Source organism: Geotrypetes seraphini, chromosome 1, assembly GCF_902459505.1.
Source record: "Geotrypetes seraphini chromosome 1, aGeoSer1.1, whole genome shotgun sequence".
Classification (NCBI taxonomy): domain Eukaryota; kingdom Metazoa; phylum Chordata; class Amphibia; order Gymnophiona; family Dermophiidae; genus Geotrypetes; species Geotrypetes seraphini.
This window is the reverse complement of record NC_047084.1, coordinates 357686776-357707286: the sequence shown is the minus strand read 5'-3', so window position 1 is coordinate 357707286 and position 20511 is coordinate 357686776. Positions and strand designations below refer to the sequence as shown.

The 20511-nt window shown below is 44.9% G+C and overlaps 1 protein-coding gene across 2 annotated transcripts in view; it reads right to left on the bottom strand.

Annotated features, from left to right (window-relative positions):
- The window catches only part of LOC117345659 (phosphatidate cytidylyltransferase 1), a 369244-nt gene that overhangs the window by 75388 nt on the left and 273345 nt on the right, over positions 1–20511 (bottom strand). For both annotated transcript variants that reach the window (XM_033914615.1, XM_033914625.1), the window contains one exon: positions 9413–9481. In XM_033914615.1, coding sequence (XP_033770506.1) covers positions 9413–9481 — 69 coding nt within the window. The remainder of the gene's footprint in view (positions 1–9412; positions 9482–20511) is intronic.

Genomic DNA, 20511 nt, shown 5'->3' with positions numbered 1-20511 from the left:
TGAAGACTGCTGTCTATAGGGGCGAGCAGGCGGAGTCTTCTTCTTCGGTTTGATGAGAGTATCCCACCTGGTCTCGTGAGCAGAGAGTTTCTGGGTGGTGGAGTCTAGGGACTCTCCGAAAAGTTCATCACCAAGACAAGGTGCGTTAGCCAGGTGGTCTTGGTGGTTAGCGTCGAGGTCGGAAACTCTCAGCCAGGCCAGACGTCTCATGGCAACCGCCATGGCCGAAGCTCAAGAGGTGAGCTCGAAAGAATCATAAATAGAGCGCACCATGAATTTGCGGAGTTGGAGCAGACTGGAAATGTGTTGTTGGAAAAGAGGGACCTTACGTTCAGGAAGATACTTTTGTAATGAAGAGAGTTGTTGAACCAGATGCTTCATGTAGAAGGAGAAGTGAAAGGTGTAATTATTGGCTCTGTTTGCAAGCATTGAATTTTGATAAAGGCGCTTGCCAAATTTATCCATCGTTTTGCCCTCTCTGCCAGGAGGGGTAGAAGCATAAATACTGGATCCCTGGGTTTTCTTCAAGGTGGATTCGACAAGAAGAGATTCATGGGGTAGTTGGTGTTTGTCAAACCCCGGGATAGGGATGACCCTTTAGAGACTATCCAGTTTTCTAGGGGCCCCCGGTACCGAGAGAGGGTTCTCCCAATTCTTGTAGAAAGTTTCCCGTAAGATGTCGTGGATGGGTAACTTTAGGAATTCTTTGGGGGGTTGCTCGAAGTCTAGGGCATCTAAGAAAGCCTGTGACTTCTTAGAGTCAGATTCTAATGGGATAGAGAGAGCCGATGACATTTCCCGAAGAAATTTGGTGAACGAGGATTGTTCAAGCTTGGAACCGGTATCGATTGTGGAGGGCTCCTCGTCGGTTGAAGAAGCCTCATCGTCGGTACCGGGTTGGGATTCTTCCCAGAGGTCCGGGTCCCTAACGTCGGTGTGTATAGGACGGGACGGTGGTGTGGATGGTTCTGCGTGGCGAGTCTTAGAGAGAGATTTGCCAGAACGCATGGAGACGGTACCGGGGGAAGAGGAGCGGTGCCAGTCTCGGTCGGCTTGGTGACGGTCCCGATGTCGGAGAGGATCGGCATCAGAGTGTAGTTGCACGAGAGGGTTGATGGATTCCGCCGCGAGCACCGGCATGGACGTGTTTAATGGTACCGTTGGAGTCGACTCCGGTGGTATGGTGCGAGGCTCGGGCCGGTCCGGTACCGGACCAATATTGTTGGCAACAGGTGCTGTAGTTGTTGCTGTAGCTGCTCCTGTAATTGAATTTGGAGTATGGCCGCAATGCGGTCGTCCAGAGGAGGCACCGGTACCGCTTTTTTCTTTTTCGGTACCATAGGTGCTGCTCTACGCCCCGGCGATGAGGAGGCCGATGACGAGGCACTCACCGAAATCGGGGCGGAGCGTTTACGGGGTCGGCTGGATGCCGGGAGGACCGGTGTCGCCGCCGTGGCAGGAGGGCGCTCAAGGGAAGTGGAAGGCTTCTTAGCCGGCTTACCTGACGCCATCGACCCCGAGGAAGGATCAGGCGGTGTGGAGGTAGTCGGTGCCGACTTTAGCGGCGCCGTCGATGGTATGGCAGACTCCATGGCAGATCCGGTGCCAAAAAGGATGTTCTGCTGGATCTGCCTATTCTTTAACGTACGTTTTTTAAGAGTAGCACTGCGGGTGCAGGTGTCAGCCCGATGCTCTGGACCCAGGCACTGTAAGCACCAATTGTGCGGGTCAGTGAGAGAGATCGGGCGTGCACTACGCTGGCACTTCTTAAAACCCGGCTGAGGGGGCATGAATGGAAACACGGCCTCCGCAAAATCAAACCCGGAGGCCTGTATGTTGGCAACAGGCCCCGCCGGGGCCGGCCTGAAAAATAAAGGAAAAGACAAATTAAAGAATTTTTTTTTTTTTTTTTAGACGAAAAAGAAACCCGAAGGGAAAAAAGCAAAAAAGGAAGAAAATTACGCGAGCGGGAAGGCAAAGTAGAAAATTTCAAAAGCCGTTGAAAGCACATGCGTCTTCTTCGCTCCGCGGAAACGAAGAAACTGGGGACCACACTCTCCTCCGTCGAGCGGGAAGGCACCCGCGCATGCGCGGTGCGGTCAACTAGAACTTTCTAGTTAAAAGTGTCCGTACCGGGGCTCCGTCGGTGACGTCACCCATACATTAAGAATATGCTACCTGCTTGTCCTGGGATAATAATTGATATATGTTAAGTATTAGTATATGGGTGGGAGGGGTGGGTCTTTTTTATAAATATTTATTTGGAGTAATACAAACAAGAATGTCAAGTGATTAATTAATGTATTTCTGAAAGATTATTGTACCCTTGTTGAAATTTCTGAAAATGAATAAAGATTTAAAAAAAAAAAAGATTTGTTCCTCCCTTGCCTAGACCATGAGTAGCAGGAGCTTCTTAATGCTCCAGTCTCAGAAGTGGAAATCTTAAGGGTGATCAAAGGCCTAAAAAATTGGCCAGAGCTCCAGGGCCTGATGGCTTAGGGTCTGAATTTTACAAAATTCTGGTTGAGTGACTAATTTGCCCCTTTCAGGCTGTATGTAAAGATTTATGTGACTCCGGGAAGGCACAGGGACGACTGACACATGCTTATGTAGCAGTGACGCTCATGACGGGATGAGACAAGGAGCTTTTAGGGTCTTATAGGCCTAACCCATTTATGCCTCATGTTCCATTATTGGAATGGTAGTGACATTGGAGTTATTTATATCCTACTGCTCAAGGTCATCACCAAGGTCTGATTCTTTTACACGTCTGCCTCCTTAGAGTACATATTATCATGTGGTGCACAAAGTTAGTCACTGCTGCAGATACTGACATGCTGGGACCTTGTCAAAAAGTGATGTTGAATTTTCAGAACACTTTTGGAGAACTATTCAAAGACAGATAAATACAATTTTACTGTATTACATCTTATACTAGTAATTTTTTTTCTGTTACTTCTCTACTAATAGTTATGCTATTGTGCTTTAAAAAGAAAATACCAAAGTTATTATTAGTTATTAGTTATGGGTTTGACGTTTTGCATGTTCCATTTTTGGAGCACTAGGCAAAACCACTACAACTAGGACAAATAATATATTTTCCCCTTTTTCTAGTTGAAATCATTTTACAAGTCTCAAGATGCCTCAAACTCTAAGTTTACATGAACTAACTGACCTGTTAAGAGACAGGTGACAGAATAGAAGCAAGTGCTATAGTGATATAACCACCTGAAAATGCTACAGCACTTGTTTCTGATGAGGACTCAGGAGATGAAGAAGGTAGAACAATAAATAATTTGCCAGGTTCTTTGTTGTGCGCACCTGCATATCTTATTCAAGATGTCTATGATGCTGAGTCTGACTTGGATGATCCCTCATAGGCACCTGAAGATGACTCTCTTGATGAAGTTCCATCTCCATCTACTGCGCAGCAACCATCTCCATCAAAGAAAAAGTGACAAAAATTGTTGGCAAACGGAAAAAAGCTTACCTAACTGCACAGCCCACAGCAGATAGAGTTACAGAACAACCAAACAATTTCTTCAACGAAATGAGAATTCCCACATAAATTCTTGAACTTTTTATTGATGACGAGGTCGTTGAACTCATTTTCACATACTTCAACTTATATGCTGCAAGTAAGGGTGTAAATCTTGGCTCAACTAGCTCCGAATTCAAATGTTTTCTGGGAATTATTTTTCTAACCTCTGTTCAGCGTCAGCAACAAAATCTACTCCAGTTAAAAGAAGCTTAGGAGAGGGGCTCTATAACCTCCCTCACAAGAGTGCGCAGCCGGGACAGACAAGTGTGCATAATAAAGGACGCCACCAGAGCAGACTTTATGTCCAAAGCCGCTGTCTCAAAGAGGTACCTGAGGACCACATCCACCCAGTGGTCCTGCATGTCTTTAAGCACACCACCACCCTCACTGGGAAGGGAGGTGCATTTAGTCACTTGTACCGCCAAAGAGTCCACTTTAGGCTGACCAACAAGCTGCTGGCACTCCTGCACATAGTATGCCAACAAGATATGGCTCTTGTAACACTGAGAGCACCTTCTGGAGAGACCCACTGCTCTGAAATCAGAATGCTCATACCAGGATACCAGGGAAAGCAGTAGACTACGACTGCACACAACATAGCCATGAAGAGGAAGTAGATGGAGCTGGCTGAGTGACTAAGTGCAACTCCTGATAGACTCAGGTGAGAGTAGGTAAAGCTGCAGATTTAAAGAAATGCAGAACTGTGGGATAGTCCCTAGGTTCTAAAATCTCGTAGAGATCCAAAGATCTGGCATACAGCTCCAGATCCCCAGTCACGGGAAGTGTAGTGCCGGAAAACAAGGAGACTGCAAGCTGGTTAAATCATCAGCAGTATCCCCCAGGCCCTTATCAGCCAGCACCTGACAGTGAAGAGACTGCGCCATAAGAAGTTAGTGCCAGCCACAGACAAGTCCTTGACAGAGCGGGAATGCGCAAGAGAATAGATGCACTGAAACACCTTCCACAGAGATTTCATTAAATCTGGGAAAGCCTCCAGACCCTGGGGCAGAGAGTCACCCTTTGGTGACTGTACCTTACATTTCTTGGGCTGCAGAAGGTCCACGTCCTGTCTTGTGGAACCTTCAGCCCTGCCGAGTCCTGAACAGAGAGAAGGCCACCCCAACAGGCTAGCCAAGCATCTTGACCCCTGCTCAGTCAAGGGAGAGGCTTAGCTTTGTGCTGCCTCTCCTCCCGGCTGAGCCACATGGCATGTGGTGCAAGGACACTCCTGAGGTGCTAAATATGCGCAATCCTAGCAAGAATTCACAATAGGAGAGCCCGAGGACTCCATACCAACAAATTTTGAGGCAAAAATTGCAGTTTTGGAAGAGCAGGGAGCTTTTGATTAAAAAGATCACTAAAAATCCAACATGGACACCGCTAAGAAATTTGCATCAAAATCGTGATATTTTTCATATATAGCAAATCACAAAAATGGTGATTTTAGGATTTTTCAGATGGGAGAACACAGGGGGCATGCATAAACCTTCAAACTGTCAAATTCAGATCCCCCTCAACTCCCAATCCACCTCATAGGCTGTGACAGCCTTCCTCACTGTGATCTGTGCTGGAAATGTGCTGCAGCCTGCCTCAGCTCTCTTACAGTAGCTTGAATCAATCTGGGAATGCCTCTTCGATGCTGATCTTCTGGTTGCCAGTCAGACGGACTGACGGATGTGCTCAGGAAAGGACAGAGGCGAAAAATGCAGCTAGCACCCTACGAGACACTGCTGAGTCTCCTAGGTATGCCTAACAGGCTGAACTCTAACCTCTGTTCAGCATTAGGAGGAAAAACACGGGGACAGCCCTGAGCTCCTAAGAATTCAATGAAGGCTGGCTAACAGGTACCCACTGGGATCGACTTCTCAGCTGCAGACCGAAGTCTGTGTGTTCTCAATGCAGGCAGAGCTTAAGAATTGCTCCAAGAACAAAGAAAGCCTGAAAAGGGGGTGAAAACACCAAATAAAATAAGAAAAAGGGGAGAGCAGAACAGAAACACTCCTTCATGCATGCGTGCAGAAGGGAAAAACTACAGGTGATGCTAGAGCTCCCAGTGAAGTAGAACAGTCACAGAAAAAATCCGGAGTGGATTCCTTCTGCATATGGCATGCAACCATTGGGAGATAACCCACATGTCTAGAATGTCCAAGGGGGCTTGCAATCTAAGTTGTACCTAAAGCAGTGGATGCTGAAGCGGCTTGCCCATGGACACAGAGAATCTGTGAGGGAAGTCGGATTTGGACCCTAACTTCCCTGATTCTTACCTTGCTGCTCTAAGCACTAGGTTTCTACTCCCTTCTTTTCAGCCTCATATATGACCCTTTGTTTTAACAGTTATTCTCAAACCTGTCCTGAGGGGTCATCAGCAAGTTGGGTTTCATGATATCCTTAATGAATATGCATGAGAGAGATTTGCATGCTTACATTATATGCAAATCTATTCACTCACCTCAAATCCATCACCGAACCCCTCAAAGTGTTATTTTATCGTTTTCTTAATTGGTTCTCGCTATCTCATTTCTGTCCTTGTACTTTTTCTCCTCATAGATACCGTTTCTCTTTTGTGTTTACATAATTTCCCCTTTGCTCTTCCCCCTTCCCCAGTGGAATTCTATGCATGCCTTTCCCTAAAATGTTTTTGTTAAAAAATGCAAGCTCTCAATGGTGCCTCTTTACTATGTGCTTAACTCAATGCATATATATGTAAATGTGTGTTAATATAAGTTAGTAAGTCTGGGTCTAAGGGCTAGATTCACTAACCCTCCGATCCATGTCCGATCTGTGGGCAATTAATTGGAAGAAGGCCGACCGATTCGTCAACCATCTGCATGCAAATGGGGACAATCAGAGGTAGGCCCCCAACCGACTACATGGATCGGATTGAGCCCTAACAGTAGTGACAGGAGAAGCAGCCTCCTGTCACTGCTGTCAGGGCTCTGCTGGCTTTATTTTTTTGTTTTTAAATAGGCTGCAAAATATCAGGCCTATTTAAAAAAAAAAAAAAGAAAAGAAAGCCTCCCCTGTGCTGAACACCCCCTCCCCCAATGCGTGCTCGAACCGGCACACACACCTCTTCAACCAGCACAGCCCACCTGCATGGCCCACCCCCTCCCTGTACCAAATCTTTGGGAGCAGGAGGGGTGCTCAGCCCCTCCTGCTCCAGGCCTCCTCTGAGGCCGGCCAGCCAGCTGGCTGGTCCCAGTCCACCTCCGCTTAAAATTATGGCAGGAGGGTTCCCACTCCTTCCTGCCATCAGTCCCACCCACCCAAAAACTAATGTAAATCAGGGACTTCCTTAGACTCCTCCCTAAGGAAGTCTCTGATTGCCTGAGGCACCCCAGGCCCCTCTCAAGGGAGGAGCCCGAGGTACCTCAGCCAATTAGGGCCTTAGGCCCCACCCCGTACATCACACGATGCACCGGGGCGTGGCCTAAGGCCTCAGACTCGTCGCATACTCGAGGCATTGGAGCAGGAGGGGTTGAGCACCCCTCCTGCTCCGTGAAAGGTACGGGGAGGGGACTGGGAATGGGGAGGGGGCGTCTGGGAGGGGGAGTAACAGGAGGAAGTTGGCATGCCTCCTGCCGTTAGTTTTTGGGTGGGTAGGACTGATGGCAGGCAGGAGAGGGATCACTCCTGCCATAATTTTTTTAAACGCGGATGTGGGGGCAAATTTTTGGGGGGGTTTGGGGAGGGAGGGGTGTGTTAGGGACACTTGTTGGGAGGGGGAGTTAGTAGTAGTAGATATGGCAGGAGGGAGTGGGAATCCTCCTGCCATAATTTTAAGAGCCCGGAGTGTATGGGGAGGGGCGGGCCCGGCCGGGCCGATGGCAGTTTTGCGATGGCAGGAGGGAGTTGGCATCCCTCCTGCCATATTTGCGGGGATGGGGTGGGCAGTGTTGGGTCCCAAGGCAGTGGCGGCGGCAGATTTGGGGTTAAAACCACAGGCTTGCTCTGCTAAAAAGCATTGCGAGCCCGTGGTTTTAAAGGGCAGAAGAGGGCAGGCGAGTCAGCCAGGATAGAAGCGACTGGTCTTCAGCAGTCGCTTCTTTTCTGATCAGCAAGCCCAATCGGTGTTAGCTAAAGTGTTTAGTGAATCGCTGCCCTCCCAAATTTGCATGTCATTTCCCTCATTTGTATGCACGGATTGGGATGGGATCGCTAAACACTTAAGTGAATCGGGTCAGAGGGAAATCAGGTTGCAAAGGGCTTGAAAGCTGATCAGTACATGCTCGGTTTGCTTTGTGAATCTAGCCCTAAGTCTGGTATACATTTACTGTAACAAGTTAATGAATACATTTCAAAGAGTGTAGAACTGTAAAGGTGTAAGTAAGATGCTAAAGACTTGCAAGAGAAAACACTGAGGCCCTGATGCACAAGAGGTTTATTTGTAATTAAGACTGGCTTTAACAGTTGCTAGGAAACTCTCCTGCTGATGCACAAAATGATTCTCTGTGGCTGCTAACGAACGTTGGTAGCAACCACTGAGAATCCTATGCTAATGCATTTCAAGGAGCTCATTAGTATACTAATGAGCATTCCATGTAATGCACAGCAGGGAAATGCATCGTTTCCCATGCAAACTTTACCGACAAGGTCTGGGGGGTTGTCAGTCTTACTTTCTTGTCAGTGCTTGAAAGCTGATTGGCTCAAGCATTGACAAGAAAGTAAGACTGTGATAGCCCATCCTGCTGATAAAGGCCCCCAAAACCATTAACCCCCCCCCCCACAAACCCATCCCTCCCATTGATCTCTCCGTCCATGCCCCCATATCCCTTCCTGCTGAGCTCTCCCCATATGTCGCTCCCCCACACTCCCGTACTTTTTTTTTCCAAGATCAGCAGGAGGGATGCCCACTCCCTCATGCCTTAGCCACCGTTGCCTGGACTCCCCTCCCCACCCCCTAATGAAAACCAGCAGGAGGGATGCTCACTCCCTCCTACCGGTAGGCTCTTCTCTTCAAAATGGCGAGCCTTCCCCTTCCCAGTTCATTCTGGGATGCACTGGGAAAGGCCTTAGGTGCCTGATTGGCGGAGGGGCCTTATGTGCCTAAGTCAATCAGGGCCTTAGGCCCCTCTCAGTGCATCCCAATGATGCATTAGGAGGGGCCTAAGGCCTTGATTGGCTCAGGTGCCTAAGGCCCTTCCCAGTGCATCCCAGGATGGGGAAGGCCCATCATTTTAAAGAGGTAGGCCTACTGGCAGGAGAGAGTGGGCATCCTTTCTGCTGGTCTTCATTAGATGGTACGGAGGGGTGGGAGTCTTGGCAGCAGCAGCTGAGGCAGTAGAGTGGGTTTCCCCCCTGCCATACTCTTCCTTTGATATTGGAGGGCTATGGATGGCTGAAGGGGATCAGTGGGTGGGAGGGAGGCATGGGGTTGTCCGGTGTTAGGAGGGGTGGCTGAGGAAGGAGGGAGTGGGCATCTCTCCAAATGATCCCACAGGGGTCTGGCATGGGGATCCTAGAATGACTTTTTTTTTTAATGGGCACAGATGTTATGTGCCTAATATATGCACAACCTCTGTGCCCATTTAAAAAAAGCTGTTCTTCCTGCCTGAACAACTGAGCAGCAGGTGAAGCCCCAAAGCTGCCGGTGGCTTTGGGGAGTCCTGCAACTCAGTTGATTGGAGCATGGAGAGCTGCTTGACAGGAGGGAGGAGTTGTGCCCAGTGATTGAGCAAGCACCAGGCACCGTTCCTCCATCCTGCATATAATTTGCATGCTATTGTGCTGAGCATCATTAGTAAAAGAAAAATTGCTCCCATCACAGTGGGGGGTTTTTTGTTTTGTTTTTTACTGTGGTGTTGGAGCTTTGTGCATCTAGGCCTGAAAATCTCCATAAAAAGAAATAAAAAATTATAAACAACAACTTACAATAAATCCAAACACAACAGTGGAAAAGAATCCTCCAATTAAGCCTTCCCAGGTCTTTTTAGGAGACAGCTGAAAAAGTAATCAACAAACAGATAACAGAATAACATTTTTAGTACATCTGCTAGTATAAATAAATGGCATGCTCTTACAGTTTCCAAAATATATGAACAGTCTAAGTCTGAGAAACCAGCTTGTTAGCAAAGGAGAAATTATGACTTACCAGATCATTTTTTCTTTTCTTCAGTCTGTTCTGCATGATTGGTTGTTATCCCTTCCTACCAGCAGGTGAATGTAAAGAAAACTGAATTCTGCCAGCGACATCACCAGTATAAGCAGTAGTGCTCCCTGTATATATAATTTGCTTTCAGTTTAGCCACCCATCTATTTATTGCAATGACTTTGTACTAACTATCATGCACCACTTAAATATCTTGACTGCATGTCTCCTCAGCTACCAAATAAGCAGTAGCTTAGCAGGCAGTAAATTTTGGGTGGGCACAAAATGTTTTCTCTGCCTCCAAGCCCACTGAAAACCACATCCAGTGCCCTGAAGACCATCAGTATGCTATGCTGCCAAGTTCAGTAGTCAGCATTCTTGAGCCTTAGCCAGAACCTAGTGCATGCCCACTTCTTACACATATGCAGGAAGTGACCATATGCTAGGTATCAGCTTGGGCTCAAGAAATTTAATAAAATTTAATAAAATATGGAGACCATTGACAATTTATTCCACTGATCAGATATAATAACACATGTATAGAACATATAGAAGGGGTAGGGAGGGAAAACTATTGTAATATTAATATGATATAAATTCTGAAAAAGGGTTTATTTAATTCACATTGTAAGAAAATTTAATGATAATTTCAAGTGTTTTTTTGTATAATTGAATGTATTACATGTATTTCACTTGATGTAAGAATTTAAAAAAAAAGAATAAAAAATATTTATACAAAAAAAAAAAAAAAGAAATCGACTGCCAAGATCGGCAGCATGGCATTTTGAGTGCAGTACTCTCCCCAGAAATTTTTTCCAGCTAGGTGGCATGAGAAAGTAGCTGGGTGGAGAAGGACGGGATGGGGAAATTTGATGGTGGGGAAAATGAAATATGCACTATTTTTATTAGTTAGTATTATTTTCCAATGCTCAGATATCAGGGGGAAAGTGTGGCACAGTGGTTAAAACTACAGCCTCAACACCCTGAGGTTGTGGGTTCAAACCCAAACTGCTCCTTCTGACCCCGGGCAAGTCACTTAATCCCCCATTGCCCCAGGTACATTAGATAGATATTGAGCCCACCAGGACAGACAGGGAAAAATGTTTGCATAGAAAATTGAATAAATAAATAAATAAATATTGCTGGCCGTTTTCTTTTAGCCTCTTGATCACAATTTAGGGACAGTGTAAAAAGATGGTTACAGCGCAAGAAGTGAATAACATGTCGAACAAAGCACAACTTGGGCTACTTTTTGCCATGAGTTTTGGCTGGAAAAAATTTTGCCATCTGGTAACCCTGTTCTCCACTTCCATTCAGCATCTTCTCTCCCCTCTCAACTGACATCTAACATCTGCCCTATTCTCTCTCTCTTCTCCCCACTTCCATCATCTGTCCTCTTCTCTCTCTCTCTCCCTTCTCCCCACTTCCATCTCTGCCCTCTTCTCTCTCTCTCTCTCTCCCCTTCTCCCCACTTGCATCATTTACCCTCTTCTCGCTCTCTTTTCCCCTTCGCCCTCCTTCCATTATCTGCCCTCTTCACTCTCCATCCCTTCTCCCCACTTCCATCATCTTCCCTCTTCTCTCTCTTCCCCCCTTCTTCCCATTTCCATCATCTGCCCACTTAACCTCTCCCCCTAGTTGGGCCATCTCCCTCCCTTCTCCTCACTTTTGCAGGCCACCTTTCCAATACTTTCTTTGTCAAACAGGCCCCGGCATCAAAAGCAAATGTTATCTTGTAAGCAGTGCTTGGCCCAAAACTTCCCCTCTGATATGAGCTGCCAAGGTGGAAACAGGAAGCTATGTCAGAGGGGAAGCTTTGGGCTGAGCACCGCTTGCAAGATAACATTTGCCGTCAGTGCCGGGAAAGGTGACAGCGAAGCTTAGGGCCAATTAGCGGGAGAAATGCCCAGTCCGCAAGGACCCAAACTGCCCTAAAGCACCGCACCGAGATGACAGCTGGGCACTCACCTAAATTAGCCGGGCGGAGCGCCCAGCTAAAAGACACTGGGGAAAACACTGGAGTGTCTTTGGAGAAACAAAGTTGGTCTGGAGGGGACTTGAGGATTCCTGCCAGCTACAGTAAGGATGCACTGCTACTTGGTGGGCATGAGCAAAAAGTAGATGGGCCTCTGTCCACCTGGGCCCACCCATGGCTACACTAATGCTATTAAAGGCATTTCACTGCATTCTATGAATAGCATTAAAATCACATTTATGTTATTTAAACATTCCTATGCATGTCCTATTAAGATGTTTCATTTGTATCATTCTGAAATTGTGAATATCTTAGCTTTGTTACATGTTTCATGTTGCCTATTATGGTGTCATTCATATTCTGCTGATGACCATCTTATTTCTGTTAAATGATTGTTTTATCGTATTGTTAATGGAAGATTAGGTTCATACCTTGATTATCATCTTTCTGGTAGATGTGTCTAGGAGTCCTGAATTTAGATGATATCCCATATTAGTGAGTTGATGAAATTTACATTCTTCAGCTCCACCTCCTCCAGTGGCTATAGTGCTCCCTTCAGTTTGTACCAAGCAATCGATCATCACTAAGACATAAGAAGGAGGGTACGATGAACATCCCCAATAACACATTTCTGGATTGGTTTAATACAATTTTGGTACTATGTTCTTATACAGTAAATATGGATGGCGTAATGTCAACATCATGGAGATCTACTTACGGGTTCCCACAGGGATCCCCTTTGTTGTCAATCCTTTTTTAATATCTACATGAGTACTTTGAAAAACTTTAAGCCGTCAGCTCTGGAGACTCTTTTTACATATGCTGATGACATTTTCATTTTGCTTGAAGTAGACCCGAATCTCTCAAACCTTGCTTCTAATGTAAATCATTGCATTTCCAAGCTTCAGAATTGGGTGCTGTCAATACAAATGAAATTATTTCCTCCCTCTTATGATAACACTAACCTCAGGAATTAAATTGCAAATTGAATCTTCTTCTAAAGTTTTAGGAATTCTCTTAGACTCTTCACTTACGTTTAAAGATCAAATAAATTCTCTGGTCAAGAAATGTTTTTTTTAGTTTGCGTATGCTGAAGAGGGTTAAGGCATTCTTTCATTATCAACACTTTACAGTTTTGATATAATCTGTTATACTAGCGTGGTTGGATTACTGCAACGCTATCTCCTTAGGCCTAATTAAAGGCAACTTGCAAAGATTGCAATTGATAAAGAACACTGCGGCCAAGCTGATTTTGGGGAAACGGAAATTTGACCACGTATCTCCTTTGCTGGAAAGACTACACTGGCTTCCTGTATGTTTCAGGATTCAATTTAAATGTGCTTGTATCGTTTTTAAATTCCTGTTTGGTATTTTTACTCCTTTGGTTCCATTAATCTGGAATACTCAAAGATCTTGTTTCTCGCAAAATACACAAAGATTAAAATTCTCTTTCCCTTCTTTTAAGGGCATTAGATCTAAAGGAAAACTGACAAATTCTTACATGTTTAAATTAACAGAAGTTGGAATTCAATCTCACCTAAGATAAAAGACTTGAACTCCCTTCAATTATTTCGTAAAGCACTAAAAACCTTTTTATTTTCTAAGAATTTAGCAACTCACTCTGTTTAAATGTCTTTTTATCACTACTTGTATATTTTAGGCTTATCTGATTTTTTTTCCATTCTATTTTTTGTTTTATTATTACTGGTTCACCTTATGATTGTTAACCGAGTTGAGCTTTATTTTTTTTTGGGGGGGAAGATGACCCGGTCTATAAACTTAAGGTTTAGTTAAGTTTCTGTTCTATTCTGTAAAATAAAATTGAACCAAGTTAATCAACACATAACGTAACTCCAGGTGAAACAAACTTCCCACCTGTCAATGTGCAACCAGCACTAACACTTATGGAGCTCTAAAAGACTCAATATATATATATTTTTATGTTTGATATCAGACTGGCAGGAGAAGCTCTACAGCTTTGAACATACACTCTGTCCGAGACAATAAACAGGCAAATTTTAACTGACAGGGCAGGGCATCAGGACTCCTACACACATCTACCAGAAAGAAGATTATTGAGGTAAGAACCTAATTTTCCATTCTAGTGCAATGTATCTAGGAGTCCTGACTGTAGATAATGTACGAAAGCAGTCTCCTGAGACTAGAGTGGGACAGATGAGCCTTAAAACTGAAGACCCAAAAGTGGAATCCTTTTGTGCTGCCACATCCACCCTGTAAAACTTTCTAAATGTACAGAGAGTGGAATGTAGCCGCTCTATAAATTTCTTCAGGAAGAATTGCCCATGTCTCCGCCATACTCTTAGTGGAGTGTGCTCTAAAGAAAATTGGTGGCTGTTTCCTAAAATCAATGTATGTTGATGAAATCGCCATATAAATCCATTAGGAAATGGTCGCCTTAGATGCCAACTTGCCCAGATTAGGCATTGGTTAAGGCAGACAAATAATCTGAAAGATGAGAATCATTAGTTACTTTGAGGTATCGGAGAACTCTCTGTACATCCAACAGCTGCAAAACTTTTTCTGTCTTTTTGGAACCCATGGTCTGAAAAGTGGGCAACCTGACTTCCTGATGGAAGAATAAAACCACCTTTGGCAGAAACGAAGGGACAGTGTGAAAAAAAACCCCAACCCTGTCTCTGTAAATCTGAGGAACGTCTCTCTGCTTCATAATGTCTGTAAATCTAACATTCTTCTCTCAGAGAAGATGACTATGAGAAAAACTGTCTTCACTGTCAGGTTCAGCAATGACGCTTCCTGCAAAGGCTCAAAAGATGCCCTGCTGAGCCCACTCAAAATAATGTTAAGGTTCCATGAGGGAAATGGCTGTCTTACCAGAGGCCTCAACCTGTGCACCTACTTCAAAAATCTGAATATGTCAGGATGCTACGCTAAGGAACTCTTGCCTAACTGAGCTCTGAAACATGAGAGATCCGCTGCTTGCACTCTAAGGGATCCAACTACCAAAACCACTGACACCAATCCCATTGAGGGTGTCATCTCAGCTTTTGCATACCACCAATAAAACATCCTCCAGGGCTTAGCATAGGCAGCAATGGTGGTAGGCTTTTTGGCTCAAAGGAGGGTAGCAATAACCATCTCTGAATAGTCTTTTCGCACAAGGGCTGCATGCTCAGAGTCATGTCATAAGACCAAAATGTTCAGAACTCTCTATGGGAACTGGCCCCTGTGACAGAAGATCCATATTGTCACAGAGTAGGCCCTGCGACTGAGCCGGGTAGTGAGAGGACGCCGATGCCTAGGGCTAGGCAGGGGAAAATGCTCTCCCAAAGAGATAAAACACTACCTACACCAACACCTCAACCCAGAACTAAAGCCAGGCAAGGAAGGTTCAGTGAAGAGCAAGGGAGTACCTATTTGTTTTCGCCAGAATTAGAGAAGGGAGAACAATGGGTAAGGGGAATTAAAAGTACTCAGGATATTGTTCCTAGGGGAGGATGCACCACCCATCTCCTAACACAATTCCAGGCAACACCAGGAACATTCTAGTCCTCAATTTAGCCAGGAACAAGCCACACCTGTTGCTCATTATCCTGAGGCTTATAGGGACCAGCAGCAGTGCTCAGAAAGGAGGCAGCCACTGAACCAACCCACACTAGAGCAGAGGAAACAGAATGGAAACAAGAGACCAGTTCCAAGAGCACGGCGCAGTATACCTCAGCCTAACACCCAGGTCAGAGCTAACTTTATGGAAGCTAAAATGTTAGATGAATGAGCGCCCAGTGATGCCCAGTGACAATATGCACCTCTGTCTTTTTGCAGGTGCACTAGATCCCCATGCCACTGTCACCTCGGCCAATCCGGAGCCACAAGGATTACCTGTCAATCTTATTTCATTAGTAATTTTCCCTAGCAACAATATAATGACTTAGTTATCACATGTTATTTAGTTTTGTTCCTGTCAGCAATAGGGGGTGTTATATTTCAGTGCATTGCACATCTTGTAACAACTTGTTCAAGTTTCAAGTTTATTTAGGTCTTGATATACTGCTTTTATAAACAAAGCAGTTTCCAAATTATAAAAATTATTTGAAAGTGTTTTTAAAAAATATACAATAGAGGGAACAAATTCACAATTACAATACAGATATAACATGATACATATGGGCAGATGGGGAGGATACATTGCTTAAAAGAAAAGAAAAGAGACAAAATACAAAAGGAGTAAAGGAGATCTTTAAAATAAGGCCTAATGTCTGAGTTTTTTGAATGAGGAAAGAAAGCTAAATCTCAAAAGCATCTCTAAAAAGAAATGTTTTGAGATTAGATTTAAAGTTGTTAAGGTTATTTTCTTGTCTCAGGGTCAGTGGTAGTGCATTCCAGTGTGGGTGCAATTACCGAAAAGATTGTTTTAAGTGTTGTGTCATAAAATAACTGACAAACTGAGGGAACTGCTAAAGATATTGTTGGGAAGAACGTAGGGATCAGCAATCTGTCTATGAATGAGGTTGGACTTTGAAAGCAAGAAGTAATATTTTGAAAGTAATCCTATGTAAAATAGGTAACCAGTGAGCTTTTCTGAGGAGAGGGATAACATGGTCAAATTTTTTTGCATTAAAGACGGTTTTTACAGCTCAGTGACTTGTTTTCTGTTCTAGAACTTAGGCACTTCCTTTATTCTGTCATTGGAACAGGATGCAGCGGAGTCAAAGCCTTTAAGCAATCACCTTTCCACAAATACTGAAATGGATGCTTTTCTATATCATTCAGCTATATATATATATATATATATATATATATATATATATATAATACCGGTATCTTTTTTCAGGTTTCCCAGGCAAGGGGTGTGTCACACATATTGGGTTATGAGCCCCCCTTATATCCTGCTTAACATTATTGCCATTAGCCCCTGTGACAGAAGATCCACATGCACCTCTGTCTTTTCACAGGCGCACTAGATCCCTGTACCACTCCAGAGCCACAAGGATTACCAGTCCTCAATGGATCGCTATCCGACGGATGATCCGGTGTCCAATCCATTCCTTGCTCTCCTACTGAATAGACAGTATGATAACCCATGTGGGAGCATGGTCTGAAACCATAATGTTACCAATGTGAAAACTTTCCCCAATATAAGGTAAGGACTAAAACAGACTTGTCCAGTCTAAGGCCTGTGGGCCAGAATCTGGCCTACCAAGTGCTTTTTTCAGGACCTCGGAAGAATGGGCTGGAAGGGAGAGAAGCTACACTTTGTGACTCTTTGTAAATCTTGGATCAAGCATTTTGGATACATTGGCTCTTTGCTGTAAAAAGGTTGCTGACCCCTGTGCTAGGGGGGAGGAAAGATACTGCTGCACATGAGGAAGAAAGAGGGAGAAGTGCTGCTGAACAGGGGATGAGGGAAAGGGAAGGGAGAAGAGGTACTATTGGACATGGGGAAGGGAGAAGTGCTTCTGGACAGAGGAGGAGGGAAAGGGAAGGGAGAAGAGGTACTGCTGGACCTGGCAAGAAGGAAAGGGTGCTGATGGACTTGAAAGAAAAGGGGAGGGAAGGGACGCTGCCTGCCATAAACCCAGAGGAACGGAAGGTAAAATGTTGCAGGAGTGGTGAGAGAGGAAGAAATAAACACGGAGAGGATGGTGAGATGGTGCATATTAGTTGTGAGTGGGGTTGGGAGGAAGGGAAGGAAGAAGGGAAGGAAAATTGTTAGGGGTGGGAAGAAGGAATGTCACAGTCAAGGAAAGGGGAGAGAGAAAGCATACAGGAGGCAGTAAGTGTTGAACTCATGGGGAGAGAAGGGGAGAGATGTTGGATGGGGAGGGCAGAAAGGAGGGAAGGAGAGATGTCACACCCAGGGGAAGTGGAGAGGGCAGAGTGAAAAGTTGGACTCATGGAGGGAGAGAGAGATATTGGTTGGGGGTAGGAATGAGGTCTGGAGGAGAGGAAGCATGCAAGAGGCAGAAAGAAAGAAATGCTGAACTGACGGAGGGAAAAGAGAGAGAAATGTTAGCTTGGGAGAGGGCCCAGAAAGGAGGGAGGGGCGGTGTTGAACTGCAGGGAACAGAAAGGAAGAATGGATGGAGAAATGTTACACTGGGGGGGGAGGAGAGATGACACAAGGAAGGGAGAGATGTTGGATCCAGAGAATGGTGATGGAAGGAGGGAGAGAGAGATGTCAGATCAGTGGAAGGGGAAGAGGGAGGGAGAGAAGGAAGGAGAGATAGAGTTGCCATAGAACCATATAAGTTCCCTTTTTCTCTTGTTTTTATTTATTTTCTTCACATAAAGGCCCATAGCCATTTGTATTGCTCCTTTCAGCTTAGCCAACTGTTTTTCCACTTTCTCTTATGTCCTCCCCTCCTAACAGCTCTTTCTTAAGGTACTCTCCCATTTTATTAAAGTCTGTACGTTTGTAATCTGGGACTTTTAAATTTGTGCACCTACTCTCCACTTTAGCTGTTATATCAAACCAAACCATTTGATGATCACTACTTCCCAGGAGGGCACTCACTCGAACATTAGAGATACTCTTCCATTTGTGAGGACCAGATCCAACATCACTTTTTCCCTCGTGGGTTCCATCACCATTTGTCTGAACAGAGCCTCTTGAAAGGCATCTACAATATCCCTACTTCTTACCGATTTCGCAGACAGAACTTTCTAGTTAGCATCTGGCAGTATCTTCCAACAGCAGCATCTCTTCTTTCTTTCCAAACTTTTGGATATCCGCAATCAGATCTTTATCAATTTGCTGCGATTCAGTCGGAGGTTTGTAGACTACATTCATGTAGATAGAAGTTCCATCTTCTCTTTTCAGAGCAATCCATATCGCTTCTTCCTTTCCCCAGATCCCTTGTATTTCAGTCGCTTGGATATCGATCTTCAGAGAGCTATCCCTCCACCTTTTTGACTATCTCTGTCCTTCCTAACAAGATTATATCCCGGTATATTTGCATCCCATCCATGGGATTCATTGAACCATGTTTCTGTGATAGCAACAATATCTAGGTCTGTCTCTAACATCAGGGCTTGCAGATCATGAACTTTGTTGCTTAGACTGTGAGCTTCCCAGCTATTTTTCAGTGGTAATATTCTTTTTTCATATATTTTTTGTTTTGTTTCGCTTCCCATTACAATGCTAAGAAGTGAGTTGCTAATATTGTCTTTTGTTGGGGTGACCTCCATAATTGTCCTTCATACATACGCCACCCCTCCTTCTAGTTTAAATGCATAGAAACATAGAGGGGCATGATGAAAAAAAAGTCTACATCCCCTTTTGCCCTAAGTCAGTAGACGCTGAAGTTGGCAGAAGGAAATGTCCATTCTCAAAAAAAACCAAACAAAAAAAAAAAAAACATTCAAATTGAGGGTTTTTTTTGAGAATGGCCTACCTGTACCTGTACATTCAGCAATCTACTGGCCCAGACTTCACTACATCTATCCCTACACCACATTCCTGACCAAAAACTTGTCCACATCCCAAACGCCCAAATCCAGACCTTTTAAGCAAAGGAGGGGCCAGTCCTTCAATTAAAGCTGAATTCTGTAACCGGCATCTGTCAAAACACAATTGTAACTGCCACCTCCTTACCCACCGCAACGATCGAGGCAGGAATGATGCCTAATCTCTCCTGCTGCAATTGCGATCCACACCCCGACAAAACCTGAACAGGCAGGAGGGAGCCCAGACCCTCCTGCCGAAGACGGAATCCCCTCCCCCCATGATTACCGGCAGGAGGGATCCCAAGCCCTTCTGCTGAAGACGGCCCCACCCGGTGAACCTTCCCCTGAATACCAACAGGAGAGATCTCCCAAGCCTTCCTGCCAAAGATGGTACCCCCTCGCAAACCCCCCTGAATACCAGCAGGAGGGATCCCCAGCCCTCCTGCTGAAGACAGCCCCCCCGCAAGGCCCCCCTTAATGCGCCCCCCCCCCCCCCCACTAACCTTCTCAGTTAGCCAGATGGATGGGTTCCTGGTCTGGCGGCCGGCATGCTCACCATCTTCGGAATGCTGCTGTAGTAATATGTGGCCCATCAGTACAATATAGTTTCTTGTCCTTCCATGTATTTCCCCATCCTCCTATGTATCTAAAGCCTTCTTGATAACACCAGACTTTGAGCCAACTGCGGAAGTCCTCTGTGTTTATCTCTTTCCTCTCCTTTTCCATATGTAGGCAGTACTTCTGAGAAAGCTACAGTCTTCACAAAAGATTTTAAGCTCTCCTCTAGCTCCAGAAAGGCTTTCTGAGCTGCAAGTATTGGCCAAGTCATTTGTTCCTAAATGGATAACATCAGCTTTAGAAATCTTAGTTTCTTCCTTAATTATAAACATGATTTGTTGGGTACTCCTATTAGCCAAGGATCCTGGGAGACACTTCACTATTTTAGGCTCCTTGTCTTGTGTTTCAATATTAATGCCTCTGATAGAATCTCCTAAAAGCAATAATCTATTGGACTGAGCTTTTTTACTCTTCCTTTATGAGTGCTTTTCTTCATGAGTTACCTTCACTAGTTCCAATTCGATTTCAGTTTTCTTGAGCACTGTAATGCTTTAATGGAGCAAAAGAATTCTGTAGGTGCAACTGTGAGGGTGTATGTTTCTGTGTCACATGTTGCAGTCTGCTTGACCCTACAGTGATCCATTTGATTGTATTACTCTGAGGCAGTGGTGGTAAACTGGTATGATTCCATGGAGTGATGGAAGTTGCTTTGATTGCATTCAATTCCTGCTTAAGATTTCTGAGCTCCTCTTTAATACAGTGGAAACTTGGTTTACGAGCATAGTTCGTTCCAGAAGTATGCTCGTAAACCAAATTGCTCGTATATCAAAGCGAGTTTCCCCATAGGAAATAAAGGAAACTCGCTTTGATCCGTTCCACCTCATCCCACCCCCCGAGGCTACCGGCGCTGCTCCGTTCCCCCCC